We start from the raw sequence: 14,876 nt of genomic DNA, 5'->3' as shown, positions 1-14,876 counted from the left end.
ACAAATTTTTCTAGAGTATTAATTTCAACTTCAAATCTACTTCGCCTGATAGTTATTATTATTAGTTTTCAGTATTCATTTTTGTGACAATCCACATGATATGTTCAGATTCGCACCAGTTTATATATCATGAATTGATTCGTTTGCTCAAACTTGTACGGAATTTAAAATGAAGGATTAATTTGGAACGGACAACGAATGGAACCATTGTTTTTTGCATGTCAGATCCTACTACAGATATACACTAGGGTGGCGCAAAAAATCGACTATTTTTTTTTCAGCGTCTCCTATGAAAATATGTTAATTTATCATGTTTCAAGAGCCCCCTCCAAAAATCAAGTAAACAAAAAAATTTTTAAAGGTCGCTCAAGATTTTTAAAAATTCCAAAAATAGTCGAAATTTGAATGTTTTTATTTAAAAAATTTTTTTGCTCGATACACCGAAATATTTTCCAGAAAAAACCAATGAGTTTCTGAAATTTTTAACTCAAAATATTCATTTTAAAAGATCGCTCATAATTAATTTCATCTTTTATATGCTTTGCTTTCGATACTTCGAGAAACCTTTAAATATTTATATTGATTATTCATTTTAATTTTCACTTTCAATAAGTAAGATAATGGTTAGAAATACACAATGAGATGGAGGAAAAATTTGACGTAACAAGGTATGATTTTACAATAGGTCGATATTTTTATTTAAACAATTCAAACAATTACGAGAACTAGTTAGCAGTGAAAATGTAATTATGAATAGAGCATGCCTGTTTAATCAAAACATTTATTGACTCTCATAATGAGTGAATTTGGTACAATACTGAGTGAAGTTTTGAACAATTTGTTTTAATAATTATCAAGTAGATTTTATCAACAAAAATACTTTGAATTGTTGTTTGCGAACAAGTACTTTATAATTGAATGAAAGCAAAAATAGCGCAGGCTCAAACACGGTTTGCTACGCCGGTAAAAAAATTTCCGTTTTTCTGGTCTATTACCTACATTGTCATATACAATTTTTCTTCCGTTTCGTAGTGCATTTTCATCTTATTAATCTTATTAATTGGAACTCAAAATTCAAATTGATAATCCATATGAATATTTAAAGGTCGCTCGAAACAATAAAATTTAAGTATATAAAAATTAAAATGAATTTTGAGCGACCTTTTAAAATGAATATTTTGAGTCATTGGTTTTTTCGGTACAAAATTTCACTGTATTGAGCAAAAAAATTTTTAAAATAAAAAAAGTCAAATTTTGACGACTATTTTTGGAATTTTTAAAAATCTTGATCGACCTTTAAGAAAAATTTTTTTGAGCTGATTTTTGGAGGGGGCTCTTGAAACATGATAAATTAACATATTTTCATATGAGACCCTGAAAAAAAAAATAGTCGATTTTTTTGCGCCACCCTAATATGCACATATCTTTGCATAAAATGAGCACAGTCTTTGCATCGACGATTTTGTCGAACGTTTGCATACCAGCAGTATTACGTAAAACCCAAATCACGTACATATATGCATGTAAATTTTATTATTTTCTTTTCACGAAGCACCGTTCGAAAGAACGGTTATTGATTTAATTCATTATTTCTCTTCTCTTTCTTTTCCTTTGCACAGTTATTTATAAATTTTGTTGGCACGTAAGCTAACGGAGAGATTGAGGAAGACTTTTGGCGACATTCAAAAAAGTTGATAAACAAAAATACCGTAACAATAATGATTTTGTCATTTATACGCTCGATTAGCTTGACTGTCAAGCTTCATATACATTGTCACCGAGTTTTCGCTAAACTCATTCAATAATATCTCGTTTAATCGGTCGTTATCATGTTTTTTATCACAGAATTAACGAAAAGTCGTGCCTTGAGGAATAAATCTTGAAAAATTGCTCGTTATCTCGTAATCTAAATTGAATCATGAAACGATACATACATGCACATAAATATTCCATGTTCTACGAACCTGCCTCTAATTTTTCTTCGATACAAAAAAAATGAGAGCGGGTGCGGCCGAGATTTACGGTTTCTATGATATGTGCTTCGATCTCTTATCGTTTTCCTTAAATTTTGATCTCGGACTTAATTCTTGCACTTTCCCCACCGGCCACACATACACCTTTGAATGTTCTTTTCGTTTTTCATACTTACACGCTTAAATTAACGATATGTCGCTTAATATTAATATGGAATACGTTCGGAACCGGTAATTTAAATTAAATGGTACGTCTTTTCGCGCTCGCTCCAAGAGTTACTCAGAAACATAATTCAATAATCATATAAATAAAGTAGTACAACGAGTTTGATGTTCCGAGGAGGACGGCGAACAAGAAAAACTAGAATGGCGACACGAAACAATGCGTCACTGTCGTACACAATTGTATAAACGTTAATCATTATTAATAATAATACGGTAACAATAACAATGATAAATCTCCGCTAAAATACACGTTCGTTTTTTGTCTCACATTCCGGGAACGCTTACGAGTCGAACGAGACAGTATGTACAAAGTATGGTCCGTTCGAACAGTAGATCTGGAAGCGCGCGAAACCGTCAAACGGGTTTGTCATATAAAGAACGAAAAAAAACAAAAATTAATTATTCTACAACAGGAAACGGAAAATTTGTTAAGAACAAAACTTTTTTTTTTAATCCCGAGGAATTTTTACGGCTTGCAATTCTCCTAGAATGGCTATAACCTTAATTTTTTTCATTCGTCCCCGTATTTATTTTATGACTCGTTTGGGATAAACTTAAAAAACAAACGATAAGTACACCAGCTCGTTTGTATGATTCGTTAGAACGAACATTTGGAAAACTTATTAAAAATGTATTTTTTCTTTTCTTTTATCATGACGTGATATGGCTTTTTTAACCCTTTGTGCGAGTTTCTTGTTCCCACTGTTTAGCTCGAGTTTTGTTGTTCTCTTTGTTAACAATATACATAAGTGTTTATATACATATTTGATGAAGCGCAATCATACTTTTCAGGACATCAAAGGTTTTTTTTATTAGGTTTGTGTGTGCGCGCGCGCTATTCTACGCTACGAATGAAACAACGCTTGGCACGTCTAGAACGGCTCTTGGACGGACACGTGTTTTTTTTTTGTTGCTGTCGCTGATCGAAGATTCGAAACACTTCGAAGTTTCGAATTTACGAATAACCTTATCAAACGTTCAAGAGTATTCATTCCTTCTTATCTTTGTTCCACTTGGTTCGAGTACCACGAATGCAAAGAAATTGACGTGTTCAAGATCCTGAAAATCATATTTTCAATTCGTTGAGTATTGAAGACTTCTCGTGCCCCTCTAAAGTTTGATAATTAGAGGTCACACTCCTACATCGTTCCTCATCCAGCAAGATGCTTCTCTCGCCCACGAGATTATACGCCTTGGATATTTCCAGATGAGATTTGTCATATTCTCTCACGAGGCTTTGTTACACCCCCAACTTATCGAATGAATTCACATTCCGGACTCAGCTATTCCTTCGTCATCTGCAATAGAATTATATTCTTTCAAAGATCTAATCTCTATTTTTATTTGATAATCATTTCTCATCCGTTCAATCCACATGCTGATCGCTGTATTAATTCCAACGCCTTGCAATGCTTTTTTCGCTGCTATTAACACTTTTAAAAATCCTAGCGAATTAACTTTCCACAAGCAGCAGTAATAATTTCTCAATCATACTTATTTCAAGCATAAAAGTTGGCAATAGTCTACTAAAAAAAAATAGTTAGTACACGACGGAACGTATTTCGATCCGTCGTTGTACTTTTGTGGGCCTCCAATGCAATCTCTATCTTTCATAGAAACTATAAAGAAATCGTAGTCAAAAGACTTCTATCTATAGTTTCGTAATCTCGTTTCGATCTATGACAAATGATCGAAATTCCGCATCGAAGCATTTTTGCTGTGAATTCTCGTTTGGAGCTTTGTTGAAAAAATGACAATACATTGGTAAACTCCAAAAAATACTGCTACAGATCATGAGATCTGATTTACGGTTATCGCTGTTATTGATAAAATCATTAATTGTGGATAATTAATGCCCATGCACGGCAACATCTCTATTTCGCCGGGGTGCACATTCAGCATAAACAACGTGCAACGGAACGGAGGCAACGATCGAAATTACCGTCGTCGGAGCCATCAGAGTTCGAAGGTCACCTCTCCTTCTCATCGTCAGCTGGGCTTTTAGCGCTTTCGACCGAGCTTCGATTTTTGCCTGGATTCAAAGGTTCAACGTGTGTTGGCAGTGACAGGACAAGGGTTTTTATTTAAAAAAAAGGGGGTAAGTTTTATTATGATTAGTCGAAAGATCCATTTGGAACGACGTTATCAAAGTTAGCGTTGTCGCTACAATGTTAAATGACATTTTTTCCCATTGAAAAATCAGTAATTCCTGGATCTTTCCACTTGTTCGTTGTGTGACAATGATTATTACGGTGGTTGGTCGTTTATGTCTGGATCTAGTGTAAACCACCACCATCCTTCCAAAACCAGCCTTCGCCACCTTCCCAAGAAACATTAAACTACGTGAAATTCAATATTTTTGGTCAAACACATCGCTACGATCATAAGGCTTCAGAACCGAGACTAAATGTCAATCTTTTGAATAATGAGACTCAAAAAAAAATAAAAGTATTTTCGGAAAATTATTGGTACGGTTTCGAAAAAATTCATTGTTTTTTGTATTTTTTCATTTCTCCCAGTCAATCTGTAGGTATTTTTCAACTACAGGAACCAAAATGAAAGAAAAAATTCTTTTCTGCAGTCTCATTAGAGAAAAATGTTTGATGAAAAAATCTGTTGGTAAATCAGAGTTACCAGTGAATTTTAATCATTGAGTCCAAATGTCATCGTTCCATTTTGTCAGGAAATTCCAACCATTCGGCAGTAAATGGAAAATTAAAGGAATTTGAAGATCAAGCATGATCGAACCTTTGAACTTTAGTCGCAAGTTGAGAAGCCATTAATATTATATAAGTTGAAAAATTTATCAACAAGTTTGGCAATAAGTCACTGTTCCAAACTTCCTTAAAAAATTATTCAACAGTTTTTTTCTCTCAAAATAGATCCTATGTAATTCGATCTTGGTAATATCGTAATAAAAGAAACACAATGTGCTCCGAAGGTGACGTGGAAAGCCGACCGTTGGTAACAGAGAAAATGAAAGCGTTGCAAAAACTAATTCAGAATTCAAAAGATAGTACAGTTTTTGCAATTTGAAGGTAAAATTAACCAAGTCGGTGGATACAAGTAACAAAAAACGAAAAAAATTTATCTCAACAGTGATATTCATGATGAAAAAACAACTGCTACGCTTTCTGCTCGTACCACCAAGCCGATAATTCCGAAATAGTCTAATCTCGATAAAGAAGAATCAACACCAGACTCGTACAATATTTGTGAACAGAGGATAAATGAAAAAAAATCAATTGAAATATGTTGATACGGGAAATAAATTGTATCACGGTTCCGTACCTTCGAAACCTTGATTGTCATGAATCTCTCGCGGCGGTCCTGTCGTGTCTTGACCTTCGAGAACCGCCAGTAAACACTGATGAATGCAAATGTACTGCTGCTCGGTTTGGACCATCCAAACTCGTTCTTTTCTCATTGCCCATACGATACCAAATATGTCAACGTAGTCCGAGACAAGTATCTGTTGGAGTATTCTATCCAGAGTGATAAACGTCCCACTGCGTCCAACTCCGGCACTGCAATGTACGACGATCGGCCTTTGATCAGGTCTGACTCGTTCCCTAAATGCTCTCACAAATCGGGCCAGCGTCTGTGGAGGACTCGGTACCCCAAAGTCCGGCCACGTTGTGAAATGAAAATGTTGAATGACTCGTTTCGTGTCGCCCTGGTTATGGATTAAAGCAAATTTTACTGAGAGCCCTCACAATAATGTTCAATTGTTCATTGTTTAGTTTCTTCAAATTATTTGAAAGTGTGAAATCCGTAATTTTCAATACGTCGAAGGTAAAGTCGTGAATGTCCTTTTCAAATGTTGCACGTAATTTTGCAATATAGTTTCTCAAATTTCTAAATTTTATAGCAAAAAACATTTCGAAAATACTACTAACAATGAATCTTGAAGAAACTATGCATTCCTTAATTGGGATTTAATTTGTGAGGTTTCGATTTCGTACCCTACAGAGCATGAATTCTGTGATGCTCCAATCCGGATATCTGGCTTCGTTAAGTATCGTGACGCTTATGTCACCGTAATAAACAGGTAAAGTTGATTCGGGCCAATAATGATCGCATTTGTCGCGACCTTTTTCGAAACATCTCGTGAGCATAACGATGGCTCGGCTGTTGCTTTCCCATACCATTCGCCAAAAATCATCTCGAGTCGAGTGCAAAGGACCTTGAGTGACGATGAATTCCCTCGGAGAATTGTGACCCTGTAATAACGATTCCATTATCTTGTGAATATGAAAATTACGATTTTGGGAAATATTATTTTACAGAATAACAGAAAGGAATACTGACCGGAACATAATTTGCATTTATGTAATCCGAGCCCTCCTCGTCGTCTACCGGTTGCAACTTGAATCGACTATGATCGTACGGCAGTATATTTGTGAAACGATTTTTCGGACGATTGCACGGTAAATCGGCAGCCGTACACGCTTGATCTCTACCAACGTGTTTCAATTCTTCAAATTCCTCGGAAAAACGGAAATCCGAATCAGCGGACATTATTCGATAGTGCTCCGCAAAAGTGTCGACTCTGATTGGTCGGCTGCGGAAAAAGACAGTTGTTTTACTGATTCACTAACGTAAGAACCTTGCTTGAATGACGAAAACAAACGTTTGAGGTTACGTTTCATGATTTGTCTTTCGGTGAATCGAGCAAATTCCCATTTCAAGACAAGATTTTCAACGATACGTAGATTTTCCAATAAAATGATGCTACGCACTTCATCATTTTATATTTTAAATGAGTCAAACTTCTTTGAAAAATGTACATACTTTGATTGACTCACCTCGTTTCGATTACACTATCGGGCAATGACAAATTATCCGTCGCTCGAGTCTCCGTTGTTTTTCTTCCCTGACTTCTTCTACGTCTTATTAACAAACCAATTCCCAGCAAGGTCAGAAGCAAAACTAACGGCACGGTAACACCGACGATTATTGCTGTATTGTCTTTATCTATGAGAAAGGAAAGGAATCAATGAAAACATCATATATACTATCTTCGGAAATTTGGTATAAACAAAATGAACTTTTCTTTTTGGAGCGGTGTCTGGATTTATAAAATGATATAGATTTAGAACAAAAATAATATTCAAGAATCTGTTTCAAAACTAGAATATGATGAATTAATGGAACATTGGAAAAAACCCAAAACAAAAATATCCGATAATTTCAACGATTATCTCGTCTCAATCGAAGAGGAATGCTTTCTTACATTTTGGAGGAAATAAATCGAATAAAGTGGAAGGTGCTGAGAAATTTATTAATTTGGATAAGAAAGTGACATTTTATTGTTTCGTTAAATGAAAATTGTTCAAAATAACGTTTTCTGAGGAGTAATTATGGAAATAATTTGCAAGAAAAATAATGACTGAATCGAAGTTTCGAATATTAAATCATCAGAACTCTGCACGTTTGGCAATAATTTTGGAAAGTTTCACAAAAAAATGGAACTTGAATGCATCAAAAGAACGTTCTCACCTGCCAGCAGCAATCCTTCGGCCGGCGTGTGCACGAAATAAGGTATTAATGCAAGTAGCAAAGCGATTGATAACAACCAACAATTATGGTTGAAAAATATTTTGACTTAAAATGTAACTATAACGACAAGTTCAACGAAAATTCCGAATCGATTGGCATGCGATTGTACAGATAATTTTTGCTCACCTGTTTGAATTGGAAAGCTGTAACTTGTGTCTGTAAATTTATCGGGCGCTGTAAACGCGCGGACTTTGACACGGTATGTTGACCCGGATTTCAATGGTCCGTTGCAATAACCTATTTTGTTGTCACAATTCTCCGAGCCAATAGTGAAATCCTCGACTGAACCATTTTTGAAAGGATAGTAAGGCTCCATCACCTTTGTCACGTGAAAAAATAAATAAAAAACAAAAACGAATAGTTTCGTCGTCTCATTAAGATATTCAAGAATTATTTTCGCAAGAGTGAAGTTGCGTTTTTCGATAACACACATGGTAAAACTTATTTCTCGACCAATGATGCAGCACAACGACCGTTATTTTTAAACTCATTTCATCCAAAATCCTGTATTCAACAAGCTATTTATTAACTGTTACGAAATATTGAAAAAAACTGGCTTCGCTAATTACTTTTTTAATGAAATTTCCAGTTTTGGAAACAATATCACTGAGTTTATCCATAGTCGATTGCTCAGTGAGAATATTTGATTTTAGAAAAGCGAAAAAGATACCGGAGATTTAGAAATATCCTTCGGAATCAGCTCGTGGTTATAAAACTGAACTAACGCGAGCAAACACAGAGATGCATTGTGACGAACTGTGACGACGTTTTTTAGCATTAATGCATCGAGTGCGCAACAAACGAGGCGTGATCGTGCAACTCAACAAGTTTCTCGATAATAATTTGTTGAATCAATTATTTCGCTCATTATTTATTTCTTTTCTTGTCTCGTTCAGTCCAAGAATAAAAATTGATTCTGCCCACGAGTTTAGTTCTGTACACGCGCAATTCGTTCATAACGTGCTGCCTTAATCGAGGTATGGAACGATTTTTTTCTTTTTTTTTCGACTCCTGGAGTTCGCACTCTTTTTTTTCTTGTACTCGCAGTCAGGAACGTTATGCAGATATATTGAATATTCGATCACATTTTACCTCCCATCGATGAGAAATTCATTATTTCGCTACTGTGCCGAGCAGTCTCTTCGAAAAACAATTCTGCAGTAACATCGAGCTTAAAGCATTGCGCTTCAAAAGCGACATACGATTTCATCGATATTTCAATGTTTTTTATACGATTCATACACGGAGATTCGATTGTCTTATTGAGTTATATTATTCGAATAAAACAGCACTTCACATCTTCTCACCTGATACGGTGGCCAAACGCTGTAAGCTTGAACGTCTCGCCAGCTGGGCATTTCGAGACCCGATGCGTTCTTACTGTCGTCTTCGGCGACGACGATCGTGTATGAGGTTACAGCGCCATTCTGTTCGCTGAAATAATTTTTTCGGAATCGTATTTGAATGGTTGTGCTACTCCTGCAAACCTCGGTCGGTACAACTTGAGTCGGTGGTTTCGGGGGCGCGAGAATTGGCATTTTTTGCTTCCACGAAGCCTCCGGACCAAAACCAATTTTCGTCTCTGCCTGAATCCGGAATACGTAAGTTTTTCCCGGTATGAGAGATTTAATGACCCCGCGGAACTCGTTGGGCGTGAAATTCCGCACTTGTGTATGCGTTGAGCCCTGCAGCAATAACATTTCAAGTTTAATTTTACCCTTGTCTCAAAACTTCGTTTGAATCAGTCGATTTTCAACAAATAAATTACTCAGGCGTAGTAAAAAAATAAATAAAGGGAATATAAATCTATTATAAATTAAAATAATATCACCAGATTTTTAGAAAAAGAATTTGTCCATAACCTTATATCTTAACGAATAATTCTCTTGAACGTTACAACCGGGTCAGAACGACTCCAGTCTTCTTTCGAGCATATAAATATACAACGTGTAACAGAAGGCTTTATTATATGCTTGTCCAATAAATTTATTGCGCGCATTTGTTGAAAATGGAAACATGGTGAAACGAACATTCCGAAATAAAAAAGTTTGCTCTGCACAAATTGGGATCGTTGAATGAAAATATAGCTTTCAATGAACCTCCAGTCCATAAGTGATGCTGAATCTTCTAATCACACCGTTCTGTTCCTGACTCGGTAAAGACCATTCGAAGCTGATGTCGCTGGGTTGAATATCCGTAGGATGGAATTTCTCGACTCTGCCAGGATAAGATTCGCTCGTGGTAAAACTGGCGCTGAGCGGATTCGATCGTCTAAGATAATTCGACTCCGAGCCTGATCTTACGACCAGGGTGAACGTATAATTCCTGTGAGGTTTCAGATCCGATATGGTGATAGCGTTCAACGAAGTTATATTTTGAACGTATGCACCCTCGCTGTTGATATATTGAACCTCGAAAGCGTCGTACTCGCCCCTTGGAACGTCCCAGGTTAGAGTTATTCTCGTGTCGTTAACGTCAATTGCATGAATCGCAGTTATAGGCTCTGGGTCTAAAAATAAAATGGAAGAAAATTCTTAGCACGATTAAAATTTTAAGAAAATTTCAGAGTTTGGGGACATTTATATTATTTCAACCATGGCGTCAACTCATGGAAAGAAACAAACAAGGCTGTACATTGAAAAACGTTTGAGGGATAGCTCATCGATTTCATTGATTAACGAGTGGATAATTAATCGGCAATTAGACGAATTATTGAATTTTTGGATACGAGAACTATTCAATTCATGTAACTTTTATTTACCAATTGTAGGTATTTTATTTTAGGAATACTTTTAATAATATTAAACTTCACAAAAATGGTGTCACATATCGATTTAAAATTCATATGATAATGAATTTTTTCCTCTTGTCCCGCAACTCTATAAATTGTACAACGAATACAGTATTTTACCGTTAGCCATTTTTTGGTCCATTTGGCAGATTGTCTTGTTATTCCTATTGGGATCTGACATGGAGGCGTGGCCAAGCTAAAAATGGCGCATACCGGGGTGCAACGTGCATGTATGTGTCACATCTTCAAATGACTTGTGCGTGCGTTAGTTGTCCATGTTGCACCCCGGTTGTAGTTCAAAATTTGACACCAGATGTCTCACGAATTTTGTCAGATCCCAATAGGCTTACGTCGATTTTCATCCAATCAGAAACGTTTAAAAATTAAACAGTTATTTATTGAATGATAAGTATTGGAAAAAACTTGATGCATGGATGCTTTACAGTCGAACTATGAAAACAGTAACGAAAAATTTGTTTTCAACGGTGCTTATTATCAGGAGAATACGTACGAAAATAAGTTCTGCCCGTTGTTTCATAAAAAAATAGGGATACAATGGTTTGCTCTATCGAAGAACAATAAAACAAGAGTAAAAATCATAATTGCATGCTTATGACTGGCATAGATAAATAACTCACAGAGCCTGTCCTGTCTGACGAGTGGTCGACTTTCCACATTTTTACTAACGGTCCACATAGTGACGTTGTAGAGTCTTCCAGGTTTGAGACCGTTAAAAGTAACTTTGGTGTCGTTGTCTTGAACAAGACGTTCCTTCGTCGTGTTTGATTGGTCGCTTATTCGGAACCGATAGAGATCAAATTTCGAGGACAATATGGGAGTTGGAGTGTATCTCAAGGTCAGAGAATCTGGGAGATCACGATCCACGACGACGACCACTTCCGATTGTATGAGAGGCACTAAATTCAAGCGAGGCAGTGTTTTTTCTCGTAAATATTTTTTTTAAACTCTACCTTGTCCTTTTCGGTGAAGAAATCAGGCACTTTTGTTCGCGAGTTGTGCCGGGCTCGAGGTCTGAGACTTTTTTATTCATCAAATTACAGTGCAAAACGAAATCGTGCATCAAAAATGAGTTTTATTATGAAAATAAGCTAATTTCTTGTGCAGGTACGAAGAAAACTTTGTTCAAAAATTTATAAAAATGTTTTATACTGACTTAAAGCACTCGGGAAAAAAAAATTTGAAAAATTTTCAATGAATCTACTAAAAAAACATTCCAAAACGAAAAACACTCGTGAACAAGGTTCTTGTGTATGTAAAAGAAAAAAATGAACTCACTTGTCCTCGTAGTGAGGTTGATCGTGTCGCTCACAAGATCGTACGACACGGTGTAAATGGTGAAAGCATATTCGACACCTGGCATCAAATCACCAACGAGAATCCTCTCGATGCGGATGGAGCTCTCGTCGTAAATCATGTCCGAAAGGTCACCGCTTTCGGTCACATTTTTCGTTCGTACATCCTCGTAATTGTCGACAGGCCACCAATTTATTACGTAAGTCTCGATCCGACCTTCCGGTCGAGGATACTCGAGAGTTACGTTTGTCGAATCGACGATCGGCGTTACGTTTAGTACGGGATTCGGACCTGTTTCAAAGTTCCATTTTTAATTTTCTTTCCTAATAAAAAAATCTTGATTTATTCGATTCTCGCTACCTATATTTTTTCAAGTTTCGAATCATCTACTCTGGTGAATTTCTGAAAAGCTGTTACACCCGATTTACGTGAAATTTTACACAAACTATTTTCCCCACTATATGAAATTCTGTCAAGGAAATTTTTACGCATCGTAATATTTTTCGAGATATAGAAATATGAATATTGATCATGTATGCGCCAGGTCGTGTATTGTCGTTTGATAAAAATATATGGTTTTTTGCTACGACTGCTATTTTTAAAACCCATTAGTGCGCAAAACGTCAATTTTGGAAACGCAATTTCAGGTACACAGTTTTAATTGAGGAACCAAAGAAATAAATATCAATAAAATCAAAATCTTTATTATTTTTGCGTTTTTATTCAAAAAGTCAAGAATTTTTGACGTTCTTTTTCCTTTCAAATCGATTTTCATCCGTGTTTCTACACTTGAATAACCATATTATTACTATCAAAGGTGTCCTTAATATCCGACCTTTCCGAAACACTGATTATAAACTCTTTTTGCTCCCTTAGTTTTTCCAAGATGGCGGTTTTTGCAAGACAGCATGATGTGAGTTTTCATAATTTTTTTTCTCAAAAAGTATCCACTTAACGAAAAAATTTTATAAAACAGAAAGTTTTTCAAATCGTCCATAGAATACGTGTGATTTTTTCAGAATTGTTCGAGCTATTTTTTGATTTTTTAATTTCAACAATTTTTTGAAAAATTTTAAAAATTCTGAAAAAATTCACACATATTCTGTGGACGATTCTAAATACTTTTTCTTCTATCAAATTTTTTTGTTAAGTTGATACTTTTCGAGAAAAAAAATTATGAACCTATTTAGTATACGACGAAAATCCTTATAAGTTTGTATGAAAAGAAAGCCAATCCAGAATTAATATATCCGCATACATCCTCAGATGTTCCGGGCTCATGCGCCCAACTATTTTTTTTCTCAATTGTTTATTAATATTATTCTACATAGGATATAATAAAATTAAGTTGGTGCTAACCGATACGAACAACAGTAGCGACGAAACATAGATTTACTATTTGCACGGCTGGAGCAAAAAAATAACAACTTTCGAATTTCCATAACTCGGAAAATATTGCAATACGTCGGAATTCCTTAGACATGGTTTCATATTGCCTAAGAAAAGATCTGTGCAAAATTTCATGCAGATTCAAGGTAATAGATTGTTTGAAATCCACCTCGGAACTATTACTACTTTATCAAATTCAGTGAATATTTGTTTTCAGTGAATTTCCATAGTTAATGATGATTTACATTCTCGTTCATTAGGAACGATTTATGGAAAAAAAACTTACGGACAATGTGGTTTACTTGAAGAGGATAAGGACTCTCAACGCCGTAGCTCACTGTGTTGACTTGAATCGTATATTTTTCGCCCGGAGTCATGTCCGCGACTTCGGCTTCGGTGACCTTGACACTGGGTAATTTGACCCACCGAGGATCGTCCTCGGTGCGATATCTTATCGAATATTCCGAAAATATTGAATCGAGCGGAGCTGTCCAATGGACCAATACCGTGTTGCTCGTTACTTTTTCGATTCTCAATTGTTGAGGAGCATGAGGAACTGCGAAAAAGAGACAAAAACTCGTTGAAATTTTGGTTTACTGCTTTTTCGTCGAAGATACTCCATTTTTGTTTATGCAGTGATTTCAAGTGTACAGGAAAATTCATCATGTTCGAACTTTTCTGAATCGAATTCCCTTCGTTAAGATTTTTGAAGCAAAAAACGCGCGATTTACTCACGAACTGCCTGGAAATAATCGTGTGGTTCGCTTCTCAGTCCATGACTAATGGCAAACACTTTAACCTCATAGCCAGCACCGGGGTAAAGATCCTCGAGTACGATGTGCGATTCGGTAGTCAACAACGTCGAGTTCTCCCCGGTGTCGGTTCTGTTGTACATCACTTCGAATTCTTCTTGCCGCGAATTAACGTCACTTTTCCATGAAATGTTCAAACCTCGCTCGATCGATTTAAGATCCTCGATTATCGGGCTCGAAGGTCTTGTTACTTGGAACAATACTGTTTCATTTGACTCAATTTTATTGCTTAAAGCTTGAACGATTATCGAATAATTGCGACCGGGTAGAAGGGCTTCGAGCTTTACCTGAAAATATTTTCATAAAAAGTTATAAAAATCCGAATTTCATCGAAATTTCGTCAAATTTTTCTACACCAAAAACAGAATATTTAAAACAGCTGATTTTTTTATTTAAAAAAAAGCAAACCATCGATCGTCTTGACGAAAATCGTTATAAATAATTGACAAAGATTTGTCGAATTGGGGTGAATTCGATTTTTAATGGATCAAAGTACTGTGGAAATAGTTACCCGCGTTTTATTGGTCGTAAGAGAATTGCTATCACCCCCGATACTCGTTTCAACTTCGTGGTACTGCAATTTGTAGCTATCCTGAGTACTGCCATTTTCCGGCCTCCAAGAGACTTCGAGCATACCTGTTTTCTCGTCAACATCCGCTCGAAGGTCTCGCACAGCCAAAGGTTCTGAAATTGAGGAACACAATGTATAAACTATTGGTTCCCATCAACGAATTAAAACATAAAAATTCCAAGGATCTAATATTTTTTGTTCAATGAAACTAATTTCTTCGTCGCCAAATGAAAATATCA

General features: G+C 35.9%; 1 protein-coding gene across 6 annotated transcripts in view; it reads right to left on the bottom strand.

Annotated features, from left to right (window-relative positions):
* Positions 1-671: 671 nt before the first annotated feature.
* Ptp10D (Protein tyrosine phosphatase 10D) overlaps positions 672-14,876 on the bottom strand; it is a 64,944-nt gene continuing 50,739 nt past the window's right edge. For 2 of the 6 annotated variants that reach the window (XM_043411301.1, XM_043411302.1), the window contains 15 exons: positions 14,578-14,750; positions 13,990-14,353; positions 13,541-13,810; positions 11,848-12,156; positions 11,190-11,468; positions 9,860-10,269; positions 9,068-9,445; positions 7,887-8,079; positions 7,701-7,715; positions 7,007-7,175; positions 6,510-6,762; positions 6,164-6,421; positions 5,490-5,874; positions 4,141-4,230; positions 672-3,496 (listed from right to left, as the gene is read on the bottom strand). In XM_043411301.1, coding sequence (XP_043267236.1) covers positions 4,169-4,230; positions 5,490-5,874; positions 6,164-6,421; positions 6,510-6,762; positions 7,007-7,175; positions 7,701-7,715; positions 7,887-8,079; positions 9,068-9,445; positions 9,860-10,269; positions 11,190-11,468; positions 11,848-12,156; positions 13,541-13,810; positions 13,990-14,353; positions 14,578-14,750 — 3,518 coding nt within the window. In that variant the 3' untranslated portion in view covers positions 672-3,496; positions 4,141-4,168. The remainder of the gene's footprint in view (positions 3,497-4,140; positions 4,231-5,489; positions 5,875-6,163; positions 6,422-6,509; positions 6,763-7,006; positions 7,176-7,700; positions 7,716-7,886; positions 8,080-9,067; positions 9,446-9,859; positions 10,270-11,189; positions 11,469-11,847; positions 12,157-13,540; positions 13,811-13,989; positions 14,354-14,577; positions 14,751-14,876) is intronic. The other 4 variants (XM_043411306.1, XM_043411304.1, XM_043411303.1 and 1 more) reach the window with 4 other exon arrangements.

Source organism: Venturia canescens, chromosome 2, assembly GCF_019457755.1.
Source record: "Venturia canescens isolate UGA chromosome 2, ASM1945775v1, whole genome shotgun sequence".
In the NCBI taxonomy this organism is placed as follows: domain Eukaryota; kingdom Metazoa; phylum Arthropoda; class Insecta; order Hymenoptera; family Ichneumonidae; genus Venturia; species Venturia canescens.
This window is presented reverse-complemented; position numbering and strand designations above follow the sequence as displayed.